The 22,895-nt window shown below is 36.3% G+C and overlaps 2 protein-coding genes and 1 long non-coding RNA gene across 4 annotated transcripts in view; 2 read left to right on the top strand and 1 right to left on the bottom strand.

The window, feature by feature from the left end:
- Positions 1-10,101, top strand: part of MYEF2 (myelin expression factor 2) — a 46,242-nt gene extending 36,141 nt beyond the window's left edge. For both annotated transcript variants that reach the window (XM_060149459.1, XM_060149453.1), the window contains one exon: positions 1,905-10,101. In XM_060149459.1, coding sequence (XP_060005442.1) covers positions 1,905-2,068 — 164 coding nt within the window. In that variant the 3' untranslated portion in view covers positions 2,069-10,101. The remainder of the gene's footprint in view (positions 1-1,904) is intronic.
- SLC24A5 (solute carrier family 24 member 5) lies at positions 2,588-21,387 on the bottom strand. The gene is made up of 9 exons (XM_060149470.1): positions 21,267-21,387; positions 20,399-20,578; positions 10,384-10,467; positions 10,192-10,295; positions 9,745-9,845; positions 7,783-8,066; positions 5,477-5,683; positions 3,445-3,546; positions 2,588-2,955 (listed from the first exon to the last, which is right to left on the bottom strand). The coding sequence occupies exons 1-9, from the start codon at positions 21,385-21,387 to the stop codon at positions 2,633-2,635; spliced, it is 1,506 nt and encodes a 501-aa protein (XP_060005453.1). The 3' UTR covers positions 2,588-2,632.
- The window catches only part of LOC132520754 (uncharacterized), a 34,051-nt gene continuing 22,346 nt past the window's right edge, over positions 11,191-22,895 (top strand). Inside the window, exons 1-2 of the long non-coding RNA XR_009540613.1 lie at positions 11,191-11,436; positions 20,929-21,178. This is a non-coding gene — a long non-coding RNA (uncharacterized LOC132520754). The remainder of the gene's footprint in view (positions 11,437-20,928; positions 21,179-22,895) is intronic.

The following is a 22,895-nucleotide window of genomic DNA, read 5'->3' as shown; positions in this document are numbered from 1 at the left end:
AGTTTACATTCCCACTAATGGTGCACAGGGGTGTGTTTGGTTTTTTACCTGTTGTAGGTTAAAAAGTTTTTGGATCTACTTTAACCATTATAATAATTTCTCTGGGAATTAGTCTGTTTTATAACTTTTAGAACACAGTTAAAGACTGCCTGGCTTGGGTTACAGATCATGGTTTTGGTTCAGTGTGATATTTATTAACTTGAACCATTTAATTAGTATTGAGTGGGTGAGTGATTACCTATCAGTTGGTTTTTAAAAAACGCAGTAATGGGGCAGGGCAGGGATGGATGAATAAACAAAAGAAGAAAAGTAGCCTAGGATGTTGTAGAAATCATTCAGATCAAAATTTAAACAGGAAAAAAAAATCTTACTCATGCATTGGGATTAAAAGTTCATCCCATCGCCTGGAAAGGGCTTATGCAATTTTTTGATAAGCCCTTTTTTAAATTAATTAATTTATTTATTATTTTGGGTTGCATTGGGTCTTTGCGCGTGGGCTTTCTCTAGTTGCGGCGAGCGGGGGCTACTCTTCATTGCAGTGCGCAGGCTTCTCATTGCAGTGGCTTCTCTTGTTGCAGAGCACAGGCTCTAGGCGTGCGGGCTTCAGTAGTTGTGGCACGTGGGCTTAGTAGTTGTGGCTCGCGGTCTCTAGAGTGCAGGCTCAGTAGTTGTGGTGCATGGGCTTAGTTGCTCCACGGACTGTGGGATCTTCCTAGACCAGGGCTCGAACCTGTGTCCCCTGTATTAGCAGGTGGGTTCTTAACCACTGCGCCACCAGGGAAGCCCAAGCCCTTTTCTTTTACCTTCCCCCCTTTTCCTTTTTTTGTCCCTTTATAGAACTAAATATGTCTGACTGTTTGATTTTATTGCCAGACTAAAATTAGCCCATAGTGATCTGGCAACTATAATATTCAACGGGAGGGAAACATGGCAAGTAGTCACCTCACATCTAAATCTGTGTGAACTGGGTTATCATACATCCTTGTATGCCTGGGGATAGTCTCAGTGTTTACATCTGTTATTTGTGTGTAATTATTATTAACTCTCTCTTTTACTCTCTGAAGTTTCTGGTTTGGATGATGGATTTTTATGGCTACGTATTTTGATAAATGATATTCATTTATTTCAAATACCAGTCTGTATAGAGTCAGTAATGATATTAACTATAAACAGAACCATTGTCTGGTTTTCCTCCTCCTGGAAGTTTCTCTGAGGTTCTTCTTTGTGCTCTTATCATCACTGTTTTCTACTTTTATTGATTTAAATCTACAGTATCTCGTCCATGCCTGTTTCTGTAATATACTTTACATGTGGAGTTCAAATTGTCATATTGAATAAATGACTTTGGCACTGTGGTTGAAAAGCAGAATTAGCGGAGCTCTTTGTGGCCTGGTAAAAATTAAATTTCTGGGCAGTTGCTACTGTTTTCAGGGATAAAAGAGTGAAATGGAGGATAAAAGGGAGGGAAGAGAGATTAGGGGACTGGGCATAAAAGAGCAATTGTTTTTCTAAAAATAATTTTGTTTGAATTTGTAAGTTTGTTATTAGGCATGGTGACTTGGTGTCATTTTGTGCTAGCTTACCTTATCTTGCTATAAAATTCACTTTAGAAGTAAGGATTTAACATTAAAAATTTTTATTTTAATAAAATATTAAATCCTAAGCAAATTTATTTTGATTTCAATTTTGTATATTATAACCTGTATATATTCATTACTTTATATGAATTGCATTATATTCAGAATATAAAATGATGAGAATAATGCTTATATGATGCGCTGTTTTAAAATCATTGATGTTTTTAGCCAAGTTATCATTTCATTGGCTACGAGAAATTTCAAACCTGTGTAGTGAAATGGAACCTGTTTAAACAGACTAGTAATTCTATAATTTTTATTTTATAGGTCATGTAATGTTTGCAGAAATAAAAATGGAGAATGGAAAGTCAAAAGGCTGTGGAACGGTCAGATTTGACTCCCCAGAATCAGCTGAAAAAGCCTGCAGAATAATGAATGGCATAAAAATCAGTGGCAGAGAAATTGATGTTCGCTTGGATCGTAATGCATAATTTGAAACCACGGTTGGAACATTCTTACATCTGTTTTGCTGAATCTCCTAGTAAAAGTCATTTTTTTAAGTAATACTGTATGCTTACAAAAGTTGTAAAGATGAACTTTTAAAACTCCCACCAGCTTTTAACAGTATAGTGTTAATATACTGTGATTTTTGTTAATCTCAAGTTTGGATTTTTAAAGACAGCAAGTCTGGTCATTCAGTTTAAATGAATGGTTATACTATTTTTAATGAAATAAGCCATTTTCTTGTTATTTTCAGTTCTGCATAGTGGGATTTGTTTGTTCAAGTGTCCCCAGCTTTTATCAACTTATTGTAAGGTAAAACATAGATGGTTTTTTCAAAACTTCTGTTTAATATATGTAATTGTCCTTGAAAAGAAAGGTCTCAGACAAATTAGGATATGATTTTGGTTGGTTTTAAATTTTTCTTGGTGATAAAGAATTACTGTAAGTAAGTTTTAGATTCTAAAGTTCAGAATATTTTTTATTTGACTTAAATGGAGAAATGGAGTTTTCCTTCTCTGCCCTTCCCCATCATTCACATTTTCCACATAACATTAACCACCACAGCCCCTTATTTTATTATTTCCAATAATTCCAAGTTCATACAGAACTGATAATGTTGCAAGCCCCAAGTATAATAATAGGCAGACTAGTCCCAACTTTCTGTCTAGTTTCCAGCCATTAAGGTGAACTGCTAAGAGAAGAAAAATAATTGAAATGTTGAGAAAGATGGTTATGTAAGTTAGTCCTCTACTGTTCACTTCTACAGGAGCAGATGCATTTATAAATGCAGTTTTAATAAACCATGGAACTCCTAGGCACAACATATCGAACACATTGGATCCCACGATGTTAGACATAGCCATATCTCCTTTGCCTGTAAAAAAAAAAGCATGTTGTTAAAATATGCACACCAATACTGTATTTTATTAATAAGCTTCATAAGAAAAAACACTGGATACTTTCTCTGTTTGTTTTGGAAAATTGTTGTATTAGAGGAAAAGTCTTAATGAATTTGTATTTTTAAATTTTGGGGGGTTAGTATTTAAAGTCTTAACATTTATTTATCTAATAATAATTATCTTTATTTATTAAACCATTTTTCAATAAGGTATGTAGATTACTTGTTGCTTTTCATTCTAACATGGTTATGATTTAATGCACATTTCAGATGAATATTACTTGGGCGATTAGATTTAGTGAAATTAATCTGCTATTAAATAGTAAATCCTTCCTCTGAGTCACTCCTTTTTTTTTCTTCAAAGTATGTTACTGAGGAAATAAATATTTTAAAGTTACCTTTGCTCAGTGTATTTCAGCCAGGCTTTTAAGAAGGGCACTGCAGCTTGAGGGACCTACTTCTTACCTTTTCTTGCAACCAACACACTTGCAATCGTGTCTGGTATGCTTGTTCCTGCTGCTAATAAAGTAAGGCCCATTACTGTATCTGGAATTTCTAATGTTTCCCCTGAAATAAACATAGATATTACAAGTTACAAATCTTATAGATTCGCTAACTGTTCTCTGCAGATATTTCAGATATTTCTTTCCTGAAAAAGAAAATAGGCATATTTAGATTTCAGAACCAATATGTATTTACTTAGATTTTAGCTACCAAAATATTTGAATAATATTGGTGAATTGGTAACCCAGGTAGCACAGATTTTTAATGACAGATATCGATATTTAATACACAAAATTCTACCAAGGAGTAATTTCCTTGCCTGGTATGCTTACAGAAGTTTTGGCTGTCCACTGTTGTCAAGGCTGTTGCTTAAAATATGCTAACGAGATTGGTCATTTTCTCTTTTCCCTTTTAAAAACATTTGCTAAAGAGGTCAGATTTAAGCAAATTATTTGTAGCTGTTTTTAAGCTGTACATGTGTTAACACGGTATGCGTTTTTAAATTCCTACTTTAGTGACAGACCTTAGTTTAGTGTTTTCTTTGGGAAATCATAAATCTGAGGAAAACAGAATAGGATTCGGCTTGAGTCTTTCTAACTTTATGGTCCCAGTTTAATACTTGTGTTAAGTCTGATGTCAGTTCAACATTTTTCATAAATGTATTCATTTTGGGAAACAGAACTAGAGGGAAGTTTAAAAAAAAAAAGTAATTGTAACTGCTCTTAATATTGTAATTGAAAACTTACTTTAGAATTTTTTTTTCTTAAAATGTTAATTAGAAGAACTTCAAGTAGCATATTTATTGCATGCTTATATATTGATACTGGAATTGTAATTGGTTGTTAATTTTGTTACTGGTTTGCCAGAGTTCATATGTACATAAATAACACTAATATTTATCATCTTGGGGACTGTTCTATGATCTAGTACTTCATTTTGTTCTTTTCTTGCTTTCCTAATGTCAAATGTGATCTGTCTGAGAAAATTTAGAGTTTTAATATGCAAGCTATTGGACTTTTTCATCTTACTCTTAAAAAAAATAAAAGAAAAAGAAATAGAATAGCATACTATTCTAAGTCATATATTAATTTGAGAAAAGTCAGAGGTCAGCAAATTTTTTTCGAAAGGGTGAGATAGTAATTATTTTAGGCTTTGCAGGCTATATGATCTCCGTTGCAGTTATTCAGCTCTGCCAGTGTAATGTGAAAGCATCCATAGATAATATATAAATTGATGGGCATGACTGTGTCCAGTAAAACTTAACTCTCAAAAGGAGACTCAGTGATTTGGGCACACAGGTGGTGGTTTGCTCACCTATGATATAAGTCCATTCAGCTTAACCTTTCTGGGAGAAATTCCTGATTTTTTTGTTCATTGTTTATATTCAGTTTTTCCTTCTGGACTAGGAGTTCTGTGGGACTAGAGCTACTTATGACCAAGCAGTAATAGTTAAATCTTAATCATGAAGGTAGTAGAAACCTAAAATGAAACTTTATTTTGTACCCTTTTTATTCATTTCATACTACGTTTATATTCCCATATTAAAAAGCAAAATAAAATGTAATCCAGTTAAACGGTGAGTACCCATCGTTTTCTCAAAACACTGGCACCTTGCTATATTTTTTATTATGGAATGGAATTCAATATAAAGACTATATTGTGCACCCATGCAATGTGATTTAATTATTAGCATAATAGAAAGACATTCTGTGAATTTGATTTCATTTATAACATGTACATTCCTTTGACTTGTACCCCTGGGCTGTATATAACAGTGAGAATATAGTTGACATGTGATATACAACTCACAAAACCTGAATGAGCTTGTTGGTGTATTAATATTTAATCTTTCTGTAAATAGCACTAATCTTTAGTCTTTACTGAAAAAAATTTTGCTCTTTAACTAGACTACACTTAGTGAATATATGCTTTGTTCTTATATAAAACTGATTATTTTATTTTTAAATTGTGCTCTTATGCTTAAGATACATACCAGTTATTGTGACCATCCAAACCAGGATATATGTAAATGCAGATATCCACAGTGCTGACATGAAAAAGGTTATCACAAAGTAATTTTTCCAAAACTTTCTTCTACAATCTGGTGTGGTTAGAAAAAGTAGTATAATAATGGGAAGGGATAGTACCCAAAAAATTCTTTTCAAGTCTGCTTCAGGCATGTTGAAAACACTTGGTGGATCTGTTAAGGAAAAATTAAACGATTTTGAGTTTTCTCAAGTGGCCAATTAAGTTAGAAATGTTCATTTAGAGAGCTGTATTGAAATAAATTAGCTGTATCAGTTTTTAAGAGGCTATTTAAAACATTCGAATACCTCATTACTGATATTGCTGGCAAAGAAACTAATTGAGACTTCAGGGCTGATGGTGTAAAATGTGATACTCAGCGTTTCTTGATTTGGGGCCTTAAATCCATCAAAATGTCTTGGATCATTCACTAAGTATGTTAGAGACATAATGTTTATGAAGTGTCAGTTCAACATCTCTTGGTTTTCTACAGTGTGGATGGTCTTTAGTAACTTTTGCTTATGGGATTAACTGGCTGTCTTACCTTAGCTATCCCCGTTGTTTCCATTTCCCAATATTGATGGTACCTCCAGCCTGCCCTATGTATCACATAATGTATACTTAGGGAGTGTAAGATAATTATAGCATAATCTTTTTATTAAGTTGAATATTTCTAATTCTCATTGTAAGTGTCTTTAGGGGACTTGTTTCATTATTTTCTTTGATTAATTTACCAAACACAGAATTGACCACAATTCTTAGAAAGAACCTTAAGAAAATAGGCACTAGTATAGAATATGCAATGTAACTTATAAGACTTGAGTATGTTTTTTAAATTAATACTTAGTGGAAGACAATAATATATTCGATAAAAAGGGGAATTCACTTTAAAATTGTTTAAAATTTGTATGGCATTTATAAAATACTATACCCATATTAGGTCACATTACAACGAATGCTAGTAAAATAACTCATAAAAATTTTTTTGCCAAGCCTCAGCCAATGGGCCAGAAAGTAACAGATATAATTTTAGTGTGATAAAAAATGTTTGGACTGGTTCTTTTGAGTTTCTTGTTACAAAATTTAACTTAGACGTGTGTACCTCTTGCGCCTGAAAGACTAGAAACTATAATTTTTGTAAGAAGGGTAAAAGTCATACTTTAACTTTTTAAGGTAATAAATTAGAATAAGTTCCCTGTCTACTAAATAAAATTTAGAAACTGTTTCTTACAACCACTTTATAATAAAAATAACCACCAAATTTGTATTTCTGGCCATAGCTGAATTCGACTTCCTACTAAATATATTTACTTAAGTGTTTTGCTACTGCTTCAAATGACATGTTTAAAATTCAACTGTTTCCTTCCTACTTTCTTTTTTCCCACACCAGCTTTTCTTCCTTAATTCCTAGTTTTTGTAAGTGGTGTTCTCATCTTCTTAATCAGTCATGATCAAAAGCCTCAGAATTATCTCTGCTCCCAAGTAGCCCTTCAGTGGCCTGGTCTTGGTGATGCTCCCTTTGCAATGTCTCACATCTGTTCTCTTGTATCCCCCCTGCCTTCACTTTGTCTAGACATCTGTTAAACACATCAGTTGGTTTTGTAGCCTCTTAAAGACCTCCATGTCTTTTATCCCATATTTCAGTTCTGATAATTTCTCTGCTCACAAACCTGCAAACACTCTTAATTTAGCATTTAAGACTCTATCCTCTTCCTTTCTATCCACCTTTCTTCTGCTTTCATTCTGCACATGCAGTGCTCCAGTTATGTTAGTACTTGAGCAGGCCTTTTGCTCATGTTATTTCCTTGTCAGTCCATGGAATACTCTTTACTCTTATCTCTGCATCATTTACTTATGACTAATAAGTAACAGCTATTGAAGTCTAGACTTCAATAGCTGTTACTTATTATTCAGAAATCAGGTTGTTAGTTAAAATCTTACTATTCTACAAGGCTTAGTTTTAATGCTCCCTTCTCCGTGATAATCTTTCCTATCTAACCATCTTCATCAAATTTTATACCATCTGTCCCGTTTAGGAACCACAGTTATGCATTATTTGTTTCTCTTTACAGTACTTAAATGTTCACATTTTAGCTATTTGGGTTTTTTTTTCCCCCCTGTAGTATTGGAAGCTTCTTTAGGGATAGGTCTGCCTCTTGATCATCCCTTAATCCCCGTAGTGTTTTTTACATAGTATATAGTACTTAATGAATTGAAATGAAATTAAGTTTTGCTAGTGAATAGACTTAATAGTGGCCAGGATGTGGTTATTACCTTCAGAAACCTGACTAAGACCATGTAAACTTATGGAAAGCTGGGAGTAGCCAGAATCTTCATGAAATACTCCACTGTCAGTTCTTGATTGCCTACGAATGAATGGTTGATCCTCATCTTCCCATCCCATCAGTGGCTGTTGTTCACTTCTCTCTTCCATTGCTTTGGCAAGGCAGGTGCAGCAAGGACTGCATTTCTTTATAATATATTGGTTAATTTTAATGTCAAAACACAGCACCAAAACATACAATCCGTATATCAAAAGCAGTGAAGTTCCTTCATACCTATAAATTAGAGAAATTTGTGTGTTTTTCAATTAAAAATGTGAAAGTTATTTTAGAGTTAGTAGCTTTGGGGCAGTATCTGTTTAATTTTCTAATGCAGCAATAGAACAGAAATGTTCTACATATATTTTGGTTTTGCAGATGTGTCCACCTTTGGTTACAGCATTAATAAAAATGTATTATTGAAAGCTTGACACTGTCCTTTCTGTATTTCAAAAACAAAGATTATAAATTCATTGTCTTAATTTGTAGAATCCTTCCTAATGGCAGGCATAAAAAGTTCTTTAAACATAATAGTAATTATAGACTTTCAAAATAAAAGTGAAACTAATGAATAGTGATGGGCATTCTCCACCTCAGGTCATTGGAAGAATATAATAATTATAAGAACATATAGTATCTGTTCATTTCAATTGTATAGGAATTTTGTGTAAAATATTCAGAATATATTAGACTTTGGCTGGAGCCTTTCAGTTTGCTATACAGAGATTTTTCGAAGATTTTAATGTAAATGAGTTTGGCTTGCATTCACAAGAAAGCAAGGATGTTCTCAAAAATAAAATTATACCTAAGGCACTGAGAACCGTTTTCCTGTACTCTGGCTTGCTGTTTAAAGGATTTTCATTAGCTAATACCATCACATTTGAACCTTGCATTTACCTTTTATTTTATAGCCATTGAGTCTCTGCTACAGCTTGAAAGCACGGAGTTCTTGATTTCCCTAATGGGGGGGAGCATTAGCTTGGATGCTCTCACAGTCATTGTCCCCTTACAGACAACTACTAAGTCCCAGAAGCATCCCCATTGTAACCAACAGTCTTTCCTTGGGAGACAGGCTAGATTTCAGGATGATTCATTTAAAAAATTTGCTCCCTGCGAGGTTTAAAGTGTTTTGATAGCAGGTATTGATGCAGCACTGCCAAATTGTAGTATTCCAGAGGGGTGCCGTTTACAGTGTTTTCTGGTGATCTCTGGCATTGGGCAATGTACAATCCGTATGGCTGTGTTTTACATTTCTTTATCCGTTAAGATTCCTAGTGTAGTGATAAACACCTACTCGTTAGCTGAAACGATTACTATCTGTTCACTAAGTCACCCCCTTTTTCATTTTCTTGGGACAGCAAGGCATGGGGAGATTATAAAGCAAACAGGTTTGAATATTGAAACCTAAACGTTTCTGATTTTTAGAGGAAGAAGGCTATAGTTCCTCTTACTAAATGAACATCAGGGAGAAAGTTGGAGGAATTTAAAGGAACTTTTACTTCCTTTGTCATCTTCTCCAATCTTGTGACCATGGTCACTTTTAACGGAAGCAAGGTAAACCACCCAATAGATGAAGAAGCCACCTGTTAGGGCTTTAACAGACAACAAAAGTTGGGAGATCTTCTCAACAGAAAGTCAGTGGAGAGAACGAAGGGTGGTAACATCCAGTGGTTAGATAGAAAAAAGACTGACTTGACTAAAGAATTGCAAAGAAGGGAGAAGAACCCAACTAGCAATGGTGGTGAGGGGGTTAGCTCAGAGACCTACAGGGAAAATGTACGGAAGTGGCGGATAATTGAGAAGTGATTGAAATAACATTTTTGAAAAAAAAAGAAATGTTACTAAACCATCAGAATTTTATAAAAATCCTCTCTGTAACTGTTTTACATTAAGAATAATGATTATTCAAGCTTACCAGTAAACTTGGTTGTCAAATATTATGGCAAGAACTGCTGCTACACTAATCATGTATGCTGCACAGTCTCTGAATAGGGGCCAACATGATAGCGTTGAAACCTATAAAAATAATTAATGTTTTCCATTACACTGTAACTTCTTCAAGTACTTGCTTAGTGCAATAATAAAATTGTTTGTATATTTGTAGCTAAATATTGTTGCCTTTTGCATATTGCATAGAGAAAGGAATTTTAAGAAAAATTGTGTTTCTAAACCTAGTCTGATTTTCATAAATTTGACCAAGAGGTATTTGTGGGTTAACTTAAAATTGAATACATGTTGTTTTTCTACCGATTAATAAATTTAATTGAACGCATTACTAGTGCCTTGTTTGTTCTAGACTGTGAACGGTTCTTATAATTTGTCAAGGCAATAAATTTTGTTGAAATAAAGTTGTTTTACATACCACGTTAGATAGTAAGCCACAGGCTGCACAGATGCCAAGGAGATTATAAATTGCAGATCCAAGAATGGTGCTAATGCCAATATCGCCCTGTGTGATAAATACACCTATAAGCAAGATCGTAGCTCAGTTAGTATTGACTTGGAGAAGATCAAATCACATGGAGTAAGAAAAAATATAAGGAGCAATATTTACCTAGGAAAGCAGTAACCAATTCAGGAGCTGAACTACCGGCTGCCATAAAAGTTGCACCTGCAACATTCTGGGACAATCCAAAGGCTGAAGACAAACGAGATTATGTTATGCCTGGTAAAGTGACAAATGAAAGTATGTCTTTATAACTAAATAGATACATATATCAAAGCTACACCTTCACAGAAAATCACTAATACTAACTTTAGCTGGAAAATAGCCAATAGAGGCAGCGTGCTAGGCATTATTTACCCTTGGTCAGAAAGTTAGTGTCAAAGTTAGAACTAAAACTCAGGTTTCCAAGGTTTTGATAGCAATCCTTTGTTGATGTTTATTGTTTGCTATATCTACTGATATTTGACACTCAGTCTTTCCAGACTCTCAAACTCTGGTGTGCTTTGTTGAGTCCCGTTCACCTGTGGTCAGTATTTCCTTATTCTTGCCTGTGGGGACCGTTACCTGTCGCTCACTCTCAGGTCCACATCAGGTTCTACTTCTCTGCTGAGACATCTACCTTTGACATTACTGATTCTTTTTGTTGTTGGCGGTGTGACAACAAAACAAAAGTAGCTACGATATTTCTGCCCACATGATTTTCCAGAACTTCTCCATTCCCTATCAAAAAACCAAAACAAAACAAAAAACAGGGTGGAGTTTATGTTTACGTCATCTGAGCCTAGATGAGCCTTTGTGACTGCTTTGACTAACAGTATGGCAGAGCCGTAATATTTCTGAAGCTAGGGCATAAAAGGTGACAAAACTTTCTCATGGTTTTCTCTCTCTAGGAACATTTGCTTCAGAGCCCTAAGTGATCGCATAAAAACCCTGGCTACCATACTGGAAAGACCTTGTGAAGAGCCCACATAGAAATAGAGATCCCTGAGGAACCCCGGCTGGTGCAGCCCCCCAGTTTTGAATCTTCCCATCCCAGGCACCAGACATGTGAAGGAGGGAGTTTTCAGATAATTCTAGTCCTCTCTTCTTACTATAACTGCATGAGAGACCTCAAGCAAGAACCACTCAGCTGAGGCCAGTAAACCCCCAAAGCTGTGAGAGGTATGAAATGATTGTTCTTTTAAGCTAATAGTTTTGGGGTGATTTGTTAAGCAGCCGTAGATAACTGGAACACCTGACTATTGTTCATTTATTTGTTATTTATCTATTGACTACCTAGTATGCCAGATGCTTTTTTTATGTGCTAGGAATGTGGCAGCAACAAAACAGACAAATGTTTCTCATCTTCTGGAATTTAATTATAGTGAGAACAGACAGGATAAGAAAACTATGCATCATGTTAGGAGCAAAAGCAGGGTGGGGGGATATAAAATGTCATGGAGGAAAGATTGTAATTTTAGATTGGGTAACCAGAAAGGACTTCACTGAGATGGTAACTTAACAAAGACTTCAAAGTGAGGGAGCTAACCTCACATAGACCCAGGAGTGTTCTAGGCAGATGGAGTGAGTGCAAAGGATTTGAGGTAGAAGCTAGCCTGTGTGTTCAAGAAACAGAAAAAGACTGGAGTGTCTGGAATAAAGTGTGTGAAGGAGAGCTGTAGATGATGAGGTCAAAGGTAATAGGTGGCTAGATCATGTAAGGCCTTGTGGATCCTAGCAAGGACTTGGACTTTTATTGTGAAGAGTATGGGAAGTGCTTGGAAAGACATCCACAGTGTTGCTTGCTGGTAATACCAGCCGCAGTCATCTTTTTTATCCCCATGAGATTATCTGGTCTCAGAGGCCCAACCAGCTAGTTGGGCCACCTGTTAAGCCTCCATTGTGAAAAATCCTCTCAGGATAGTCGGAATTATCTAATCCAGTCTCTCCATCCTATTCCTTACTATTTTCCTTTGGTCACCTTGCTTGATGAACATCTACTTGTGGTGACTAATGAAGGGAGAGAAGTAATCATTTATGTAAGTGACATTTCATAGCATTTCTTTTACTGGTTAGAGTAATTTTACATATAAATATGTAGTATATATATAGTATATTGTATTTATACTCTTACTACAACTCTGATATGTAGTAGGACCAATTGGCCATGAAACTTAAAATAGAACAAGATGAAGCATGTTGTTCTGTTCTTAACTTTTTCATTTTATGTACGAAGTAAATAATATCTTACATTCATGGTATACAGTTCATGATCATGTACATAATTTAATCATCTCAGCTATCCTCAGATGTGAGTGGTGGTATTTCCATTTTACAGATAAAGAAACGGGTCCAGAAGGTTAAGTAACTAAAAGTTACATGGAGAGCAAGCATCTTAAATGGGAGGGATTAGGGCATAAACCACAAGTCTGTTGCTTCTAAACCCAGTGCTATTTCTGTTTCATCACAGAAACTCAATATAATATAAGAATGGCACTTAGGCCAATTATGGGGGACAATTGAGTCATTTTCTTTCCTGCCTCATGGCACTGATACATAACTACCACTGTTCCATTCCTTGCTAGGGGGAAAATAGCTAATGGGAGTCAGGAATAATTTGGACGTTTTCCAGCATATTCCAGAGAATGTATAAATTTAGTGATATTACCATGAATTCTCTTCTCACATCAAACCAGGGCTCGATAATATGTGGAGGAAATTGAAAAAGAACAAAGTGCTTTATCTTGAAGTAACTGTCTAAACTCAGGGCAGCTGAAGTGTGAATGGCCAATCTTCATTTAATGCTGGCTGAAGAATGCTTCATTAGAAAAATTCAGTCTTGAGAGAGAAAGGGTGATCCATCCGGCTGTTGCAAGGTAGGAAAATAGGTGGCCCTTTTGAGCACTTTCACTCTCAAAAGGCAGTAACAATAAAGCTTGTTGCTATTCACTGGGCTCTATTTGAGTTATGAAAAGAAAGGTTCTGTACAGATGGATGTGTAAAACTTCAAAGATATTTTAACAAGTTATATCTTAAGGTTCTGAGCATATTTTATAAAATGGTTTATACCTTTGAACTTTAGAATCGACTGGCTTTGTCTTCACTGACCCTTGGGTAGCATTTCTCTCTGCTATAGTTTATTATTAAAGATAAATTGTTCTGGTTTCCCCCCTCTCCCAAGAGCTTTTACTTTTTTCCCTCTCTATTACTCTAAAGGAATAATCATATTTCCTTCAGGATATAGTAGAAATGTTCAAGGTGAGTTTTCTTTATAGGTTTAGATATTACATTGTTTATATAAAGTGCAACTTTATGATAATGAACTGATTACTGGAACTCATCAGACTTTTTCTTAAGCATGTTCTCTTCTCTGATACCATGTTGGAAAGTTTGTAACGGTTTTTGAAAATCCTCTTCTGGAAATATAGTAGAAAGAGTTTTAAACTAAAATGGAGACCTGGCTTCTGGCCTTGCCACTACCTTGATGTGAGACTTTAGATAAGTCGTTCAGACAAGTCTTGTATTTTGCCATCTGTAAAATGGAGGGTTGGACTACACAGTATTTAGGTATCTTCTAATATTATCAATTTTTACAAAAAATATAAATTCTATGCCTTAAGCCTCTGTACTGCTTCTTACTGTTAAATCAATTCCTTTTATAAATAAAAATCCCCTTTGTTGCTGAAAATTTAGAAAATGGAGGAGAAAACAATGGGGAGGATCATTTATAATTTTAACATTGTATTTTAACCACCGCTACCGTTCTTTATGTATTTCCAGTTCTTTTCACAATGTGCGTTTAATAGAGTTACAAGAGAAGGCTATACGCAATTTGGTGTCTTCTGGCACAATTTTGTAAAGTCCTCAGTGATAGCAAATTTTCGTGCCTTGTGAATGGATTTGAATTTTGGAAGCAATTAAAAGTCATTCAGACCCAACTCTAGTGACTAGGGTGGGTAGTCATGCTGAGTAATTCTATTCAAAATGAAGTATGACAGGGCTTCCCTGGTGGCGCAGTGGTTGGGGGTCCGCCTGCCGGTGCAGGGGACGCGGGTTCGTGCCCCGGTCCGGGAGGATCCCACATGCCGCGGAGCGGATGGGCCCGTGGGCCGTGGCCGCTGAGCCTGCGCTTCCGTAGCCTGTGCTCCGCAACGGGAGAGGCCACAGCAGTGAGAGGCCCGCGTACCGCAAAAAAGAAAAAAAAAAAAAAAAAAAAAAATGAAGTATGACAGCAAACCAATGTCTTTTATGATTTGCAAAATTGGTTCTGATACTAATTCCAAATATATTCTAGAAATGTTTTGAGTGAAGTCAGCATCATTGAAACAAATGCCTAGCCCCTCAATGTACAACTGCATGTATATCTCTGTGGTGCTTTTAACAGGAAATAAAAACATTTGAAGTACTTTAGAGTTATCATCTCATATTTTGTCTGAGCTATAACGGAATAAATTCTGAAACTCTGTATAATGTTTTGAAAGGCCTGATTCCACTGAAAAAGAAAGACTCCCCCATGGCCTAATCTAACAGCTTTAACATTAATTAATTTCCACTTGCCCTAAGTCTATCATATAAAGCATATGTAAGACATTTTATCTCCAAAGCTCACAATTACCTGAGTTTTGTCTCCATAACTTGCCCAAAGTCACATAGGTAGTAGTTGCAGAGATGGGGTGGGCAGCTAGACCTTTTTGAATTTAAAAAGCTGCTCTTTCTGTTACCCATGTAAGTGAAGAGATTAATACATAGCTTTATTATTATCATCATCATCATCATTGCCTGTTCCTGAATAGCATCTTGGTAATATCCAGACCACTTAGCACTTATTTAGATCCATATACCTGGGGTAGATTTAGATGCAATCCAAGGTGACCACAATGTATTTATTTATATTTTAAATTTAGATTAGTTTAGATCAGAGGGAGAAGAAAAACAGAGAGGATGAAAATGCTCTTAAGAGGAGAATGAGTGCCTGTGTGGCGGGAGGAAGTGCTATTCTTAGATTCTTTGTTCTTTGGAAAGGCTTTGCCTCTGTAAATTTCATAAGGATTAAGAATCAAACAATCCCCTGAAACTGTCGGCTATCCAAATGCCATACTCACAGAATTACTCCACTCCCTTTCAATTTTATCAATTTAGAATTAATTCTACCTGGAATTAAAACTTGCCTTTCTTTCTTATTGTCTATTTCTGAAACACAAAGTAGAACATGGGCAAATATTAGCTCAAAGCAGAGTGAATAAGAATAAATTTTTAATAAAAAAGTAAATATTTAAGTATGTTTCTGAAAACCTTACTAAGATCATTTTCACTTAAGACATGTTATACTTCAAAGGATCAACATGGTGGAGGGATTAGAACTACTAACTGAATAGCGTATTAGTGTAACATTTAAAAAGAAAAGTTTCATAACTAGCTCATTGTGGACTTTGGGCTATATCAAGTGACCAGTCACTAGGGGTTCTCATGTTTCTCTCTAGTTAGCTTAGGAAAAGTTAAAGAAAGGTGATTTAAACAGTGGTTAAATAACTCTAGGAGATCCCCATTACATGTTAAAACAATACATAAAAAGGATTTGTTTTGACTTTATACTGAACTCTTGTGTTTCTAAAAATGAACTGCTTATAAAGATGAGAGGTAATAGTCCCTACTATTTGGGCTACAAGTTAATATAGTTTATATTATATATAAATGTGTTCAAAGAATCATCTTTAGTCTCTTTTCCTTTAGAACTTAAATGGATAAAAGAAAATAGGATTAGAGGAAGGGGGTATAGCAACAACATTTTCTTGTATTGGTTCTACATAGTTAAGATGACAGCAAAATGTCTCAGGGTATGTGCTTGCTTTTCCAGTTTTGTGGTGGGGAGGAGAGGTTGTGTGACTTTGATGGTCATGAGTTGAGCAAGAAAGGGAAGGATCCTTGTTGAAAGCCTCAAGTGGTGGTGGTTCTAATGGTAATTGACAGACCAGCATATATAGCTACAGACAGAGACAGCTACACTTGGCTGAGTTGGCCCTGGCCAGGGTGTCGGCAAGAGGCTCTGCCCTCCACCACTTCCAACTTATCCCCTGCATGGAGACTCCAGTCCTGAGCCTTTTCTAGTCTTCACCTTGCTGAGGACCCTTGTGCTAACCAAATGAACCACTGTTAGTGATTGGAGGAGGGGTTCCTGGGGTGATGGGGTGGGCCGGGGGTGTGCCAATTCAACCATTGTATCCTAGGTTGGGACTCAGACATGTACTCCATAGAAAGTCATTGCGTTATACATGATGGTTTGGTTCCACAGTACTGCACTATGATTTCATGTACATCATAGACAAAATGCTCAGTTCTCAGAGTCTCATTATTGCAGGTTACCATTTATAACATTAATTTACAGCCCCCAGTAGGTTGCTAAAATTCTTAACTGATTTTTTTAAGTGACTTGGTGGATTCTCATTATTTTGTAGTATATTTCCTCTGTAGTTACAATGAGTATTTGATGTATTTTTGTGGTCAAAATTTCCAGTGCCCTTGGGAGGAAAAATACCTTTTAAAATTGTTCAGAAAGAACAGTTCTTCTGAAACAACCATATTACGGCAGCTAATCTCAAACAAGGACGTGTAAAATTATATCACACAGCAATTGAAAACATTCTTGGGTTTTGGCATTAGAGAAACCAGGGCTCTCCTGTGTACTGGCTGTGTAGTCTTGAGAAATTATATATTCTCTCAGCCTCGATTTTTTCATTAGTAAAACCAATCTAATAGTCCCTACTTTATAGGGTTTCTGTGAAGACTAAATATAATCATATATGTTTAATTTAGAACCATGCTTGGTCTTCTATAATTGTTTTATGATAAATAACTATAATAAGTATATAAATAGTTAATAGCATTCCAGTACATTGTAGAATGCTCTGTAAATTGTTCAGAGGATTATATTAATACTTATTAGTTGGATGGGACTATTATAGCTTGTCAAAGAACTATGGGGAAATGTAAAGCATTTGCAGACTTTCTGAAGTTAGTTTCTGTGGATGTAAAGAAATTCCAGAGAAATTGTTTTTTATTGTTGATGTCCTAATTTGGACAAGACCATACTAAGACCTTGGAAAGAGAAACGACAGAATTAATTTAGAGGCATTTAAAAAATGAATCCAGCTAGCACTATTTCCATTTCATTTCGTTGCCAGCATTTTCAATGCTGAAGACCGGGGTCAATTCTTAGCAGCTGAAGATTTGGCAGTGATGTGGGCATCCATCAATCACACATCCATAATAGCTACTGTGTTACACTTCAGAGCAAAGAGCTATTCACTTGAGAAATGAATGTTTGCTGATGATGTTCCAAAGTAATTCCACAAATGGCATGGTGGAAATCATTATTATAGATATTTTATGAAGTTGCTTAATGAAGATTATTTTGAAGTAGCAATCTAAATTTTAATGCAGTAGTTTCTTCTGCAGGGCTAGAAAGTTATCTGTTTATTTACCACTCCCAAGACAGGTTTTTATTTAAAAAATTCTTGATGGATTTATTCTTTCAGTCAAGTCATTGTTTGGAAATGTGAAAACGAAAAACAAGCAAAAAAAAAAGTGATTTTTTTGTTTGTTTGTTTTCCAGGAAGAGAACGATTCTAAGTGGGGATATGGTACCTTGAATTTTTAATTTCTTAATTTTATATAATTAATATGATTTAGTTTTTCTAATGAGAAGTGTGGTACTGGCACAAACATGAACAAATAGATCATTAGAATAGAGTATAGAGTTGAGAGTATAGAAAATGGATCAACTTTTGGAAAAAATAGCATTGTATCCTATAGCAAAACAAATTCTTAGTGGAAGAAATAAAAATATTAAATATAAATAAATAAATAAATGTAAAAAAAAAAAGAAACTATAAGTAGAAGAAAAGATGACAATTTTTCTGACCTAGGGATAAAAAGGTATAAAACCAAAAGGGGAGTCATAAGGAAAATATTTGTAAATTTACTTAAAAATATGTACACTTCAAAAAAAAATTAAAAAGTACACTTCAATGTGATAAACACATAAAATACAAAACCAAACAAACCATAAAAAGTATATCATATAAAAATTATATTAGAAAGAGTTAATACCCTTATGTTAAAAAAAATCTTGGAAATCAGTAAGTAAAAGACAAATACTCCCGTATTAGAACATGGGCAAAAAACACAAAAGCAAAAACCAGAAATTTTAATACACATATAAAATTTTCAACCTCACAAATAGTAAGATAAATACAAATTTTATAAAATAACTTCCATTTGAAAGCAATTAACAAAGACATTTAAAATGATCCCAATAAGAATTATTTTTAAAAAAGGTATTATTCATGGTTTTCTGGAATGGAAGCTACCACACATTGTGGAGGTTTTCGTTGGCACACCCTTTGTGAAATGCTTTTGGAAATGTATAATATAAAGCTTAAAATATGCATAGCTCTGTATCTTTACCAGGAAATGATCAGAGAAGTTTGCAAAGATTTGGTACAAGTATGGGCATAGCATCATTTAGAACAAAAAATTAAAACTCAAATGTCTAATAAGATTAATAATTTTAAAAATTGTGATAAATTTCTACTGGGTGCTTATTATGTATAAAAGCCAGTGTTAGGCGCTCAAATCGTTTCCAGAATCAGGAACTATTGTGCTGCCATGAAAAGTCATGTTTTTGAAGGGTATTCAATAATATAGGGAAATGTACATGATCAAATATTATCTTAGGAAAAGGAAACGACCTCAAATTGTATATGTAGCAAGATCTAAAAGACTGAAAGGAAATACACCAAATGATAACTGTGGGGGTCTCTGGGTGATAGAAATGTAGAGGAATTTGTTTTTTCTTCTATTCTGCTTGCATTTCATCAGTCTAAGTAAAAGTATTATGTTAAAGTAATTTAATTTCTGTTAAGGAAAACTATCAATGTCAATGTCAAATGTAGTATCAATGTGAAACTATATGTATAAGTTAAATAATAATTATAATAAACTTACACTGACCTGTTCTATAATTATTTTTCATTAGAGAAATAGGTGTTGAGTGCCTCTGCTATTGCCAGATCCTGTTTTAAGTCCTAAGGATACTGCTGTACTGCACTGAACAAGAGAGAAAATGACTTGTATTTCAGCAGGGGTGGGGGATGGGACCATGAGAAAAGGGAGGAAGGGAGAGTTTACATTCATGCTCTTTCCCTGTGAAGAAATGCTAGCAGTGTGTGTGTGTGTGTGTGTGTGTGTGTGTGTGTGTGTGTGTGTGTGTGCGGGGGGATGCTATTTCTGTGCAGTCCTGGGAGTACGCAGTGGGAAATCTAACCCTTAACTTTGACCTTCCCTGAAGTGAGCATGCTCAACCAATTAAACTAATTAAGCAGGAGACAGAGACTGGAAATGCTGGCACTTTCGCTTATTTGGCATAAAACATCACTGATATCCTGATTTTAGGGACCAGTGTGCTAATGTAAGGTCTGTGCTCAGAATTCTGGGCGATATACATGATTGAAGGGGTAGAACTGAGGGGCTTGGCAGATCTTATTTCCAGAAACCAGTAACTGAGCTTAATGTTTAATTACCTGATGCCGAAGGGCACTTTACAGAAAATGCAGGACTTATTTATTTACTTATTGGTTCATAAACATGAATTAGTTTCCTTACTGGTAGGAGGCTGGGAAAGGAAGAGGGAGGAGGGCGGTCCTTAAAGGTATTTGTTTATCATCTACCTTTAAAAAAGTTACAGAGATTTTAGAGTAAAAATGAAAAAAATTTTTGAAGTATTTGATGGCAAGTATTAGAAGTCCAGTGCATTAGGAGTATGTACCAAGTGCATGTGTATGAAACGTGGAACAGCTTACTAACAAACAGCTAGGCAGTACGATAGACAAACTGCAAGTTTCTGGAGATAGGCAGTATAACAATAGTTGCTCTGTACTCATTTAAAGATGTTCTGCTGCACATGAACTACCAAGAAAAACCATACTCACGCCAGTCCCTCAAGGTACAGGACACCACGACACAGGAGTCAGTGTTCTGCAGCCAGTTGAGGTGGACAGGATTGCTGCAGAGCTACTCCAAAGACAGCTGTATATGTGTGTGGCACTACTGTTCTGGAAAGTTGTAGAGAAGATTTCCAGCTACTTACATTCACTGATGATTTCCAAGGAGGGTAGGAAGTACTCATCACAGACAATAGACATGGCCATGAACATGTAAAGGATAATTAGGAAGTAGATTATGATGCCTCCATCTGCACGCTCCTGTTTTGTGAAAAACCCTTCAGGAAACTCCGAAGATGGGGACATAACACATTGGGTGCTATTTCCTGGTAAGGAAAAGGAGGTGAAAATTTGAAGGATGTTCGAGTCACACATTCCAAGCCCACAAAGAGAAATTCCTTAAAAAAACAGGAAGTGTGGGATTAAATCACTTTTGAATATGATGTAATTGTAGATCCTTAAAAAAAAAATTAGTCTTTGGGACCTGAAAGAGGTGCTTTAAATGAAATAAGATAATGATAGCAGGTGAATTAAAAAGAGGAAATAACGAAATCAGTCTTCCTTGTCTGCTTCATTAATAAAAGGGAATTCTGAGCCCCTTTTCCTCCTCAATTAGAAACTGTTTTTTGAAGATAAAGATTCCTAATATCTGTACAATTTCATTTTCCCATTTCAGAGCCCAAGTTGTCCGCAAAGCCCAAGGCCCACAAAGAATCATCCACTGTTGCAGAGAGAATTGCTAGGATGAAAGGTTTCTTTTTCCACGATGAAGTCTCCAGCAATAAAAACTGAAGACTCTCCTGCTTCATGACGTCTGTGAATGATTTCAGAGCTATCTTTGAGAACTTATTCGAAGGATCAGAAGTGTTTGATAGCCTACCAAATGCTAAAACTCAGAGCAAATACAGCAGGAAGCATAAGCAGAAGTGAGTCAAGTAAGAATTTCCCTCTCCTTGTCTGTTTATCCATATGTGGCAGCAGCAGCAGGGGTAGCTGAACCCAGCGTCCACCTACCTGTAGCCCTTGGAAGACGTTGGGGCAGGGAGGCACCTGGGGGAGGCAAGTGTGCAGTAGCCCAGAGGATGCCGAGGAGCAGGGCCCTTCTCGCCCACCGTGGGCCCCCTTTGGTCTGCATTGCTGCAGCGGTCTTTCTGCAACGTGCAGCCTTGGGAAGGGAGAAGAGGAGGATTAAGCTGGATCATGTGAGGAGTCTCCTTCCTGCCCAGTGCCCTGCCCAGGGCACATCAAAGCAAGGCCAGTGGACAAGGGAGGGTGATTGGAGCCAGCCAAGCTACTCTGATCAGGAGCCCTAAGCCCCAGAGAGGCTGGAGGAGGTAGGGAGGAAGCAGACAGTCCTGTGGCCCACAGTCCCCGAGGGCAGATCCAGGCGGCTTGCTCTTTACAGAGTGATGTTATTTATTGTCTTCATACTGGCTCTGCTTTTGACTCTCTCTAGATTTTTAAGGACCTGAGTTTATAACTGCTTCCACCTCTCTCTCTAGCCCTCGCTTCTAGAATTTGCTGGAGCTCGTGTATGTGCATTCTTTGGCTAGGCTGTCACCCTTTTATATTTCTGTTTTGGCCTCTCGTCCTCTCTCCAATTAGGAGACTCCTGCAATAATCTAGTGGAGAAATGGTGGCTTGAACCGGAGCAGTGGCAATGGGGATGGAGAGAAGTGGGCAGCTTCAAGAACTAGTAAGAGTCGTAGTGGATGGAGGCTATTTGATCATTGCTTAGCTGTGCTCTCTGCCAGAGGTTCTAAAATGCAAATTGGACAAGCCAGGGAGTGTTCAAGTATAAACTACTATCCTCCCTACCCTAGCATTTACTGGGCTTGCCAAGATGTTAAGAACTTCTGGCAGTATAGAAACATGTGGCGAATAGCACAGGCTCTGTAGCCAGACCACGTGGCTTGAGTCCTAGCATTGCTGTTTAGTACCTATATGACCTTGGGCACGTTATTTAACCTCTCTGCTCCTCTGTTTCACTCTCTGTAAAATGGGAAGGTTTTAGTGCCCTCTATTTGGGTTGTGTGAAGATTACATAAATGAATGCATGCAATCTGCTTAAAACAGCCTCTGCCCCATGGTCAATGTTATCTATCTGTTGTCTATCATCTATATTATTATTATTAATGTATTACTTTTGATTAAGATAGAAGCTTCTTGGCCATAGAGGAATTTTTTAGTTTTGCAACTCTCATGGTTCCTTTGCAGAAAAAACATAAAAATTGATGTGCTTGCTAAGTTTTAAATTTAGAAACTGCGTTTTTCTGGTGGAAAGGAGTCAGTTTGTGATGTTGAGTTGGTAAAAATTCTCAAACACTCTTTTGCTTTGCTGGGAATTGCTACCCATTATAAGCCTCTCTGAAACCGTCATTTCCAGGAACTGACTATCCAGATACGTGGTGTGGTTGTGAGGCTGGGATGATGAGTCACCAAAGTGTAGCCCAGTAACAGAGCAGATTCCCAGCAAGCAGAGTTCTGGCTGCTGACACCTGCAGGAGGTGGTGCCCTGGACCACTGGCCTTTGGCCTCAATGCCAGCAGTGCTAAGCCCCAGGGAAGAGTCCACTTACCTTTGTGTAAGTGGAACTGTCTCGTGAAACTTTCCTCTCCAAACTGCAGTAGTTCAATCAATTAA

Source organism: Lagenorhynchus albirostris, chromosome 1 (assembly GCF_949774975.1).
Source record: "Lagenorhynchus albirostris chromosome 1, mLagAlb1.1, whole genome shotgun sequence".
In the NCBI taxonomy this organism is placed as follows: domain Eukaryota; kingdom Metazoa; phylum Chordata; class Mammalia; order Artiodactyla; family Delphinidae; genus Lagenorhynchus; species Lagenorhynchus albirostris.
Note: the sequence above shows the minus strand (reverse complement) of the source record. Positions and strands in the feature narration are given on the sequence as shown.

Excerpts from the sequence above, each read along its gene's own strand:
- SLC24A5 (XM_060149470.1), bottom strand. The coding sequence starts at position 21,387 with ATGCAGACCAAAGGGGGCCCACGGTGGGCGAGAAGGGCCCTGCTCCTC. Across the intron at positions 10,468-20,398 it reads CTTGGAAATCATCAGTGAAT|CCTTTGGATTGTCCCAGAAT; the intron begins GTAAGTAGCTGG and ends GTTTGTCTTCAG. Across the intron at positions 8,067-9,744 it reads TTTGACAACCAAGTTTACTG|GTATGAAGGAACTTCACTGC; the intron begins GTAAGCTTGAAT and ends TCTAATTTATAG.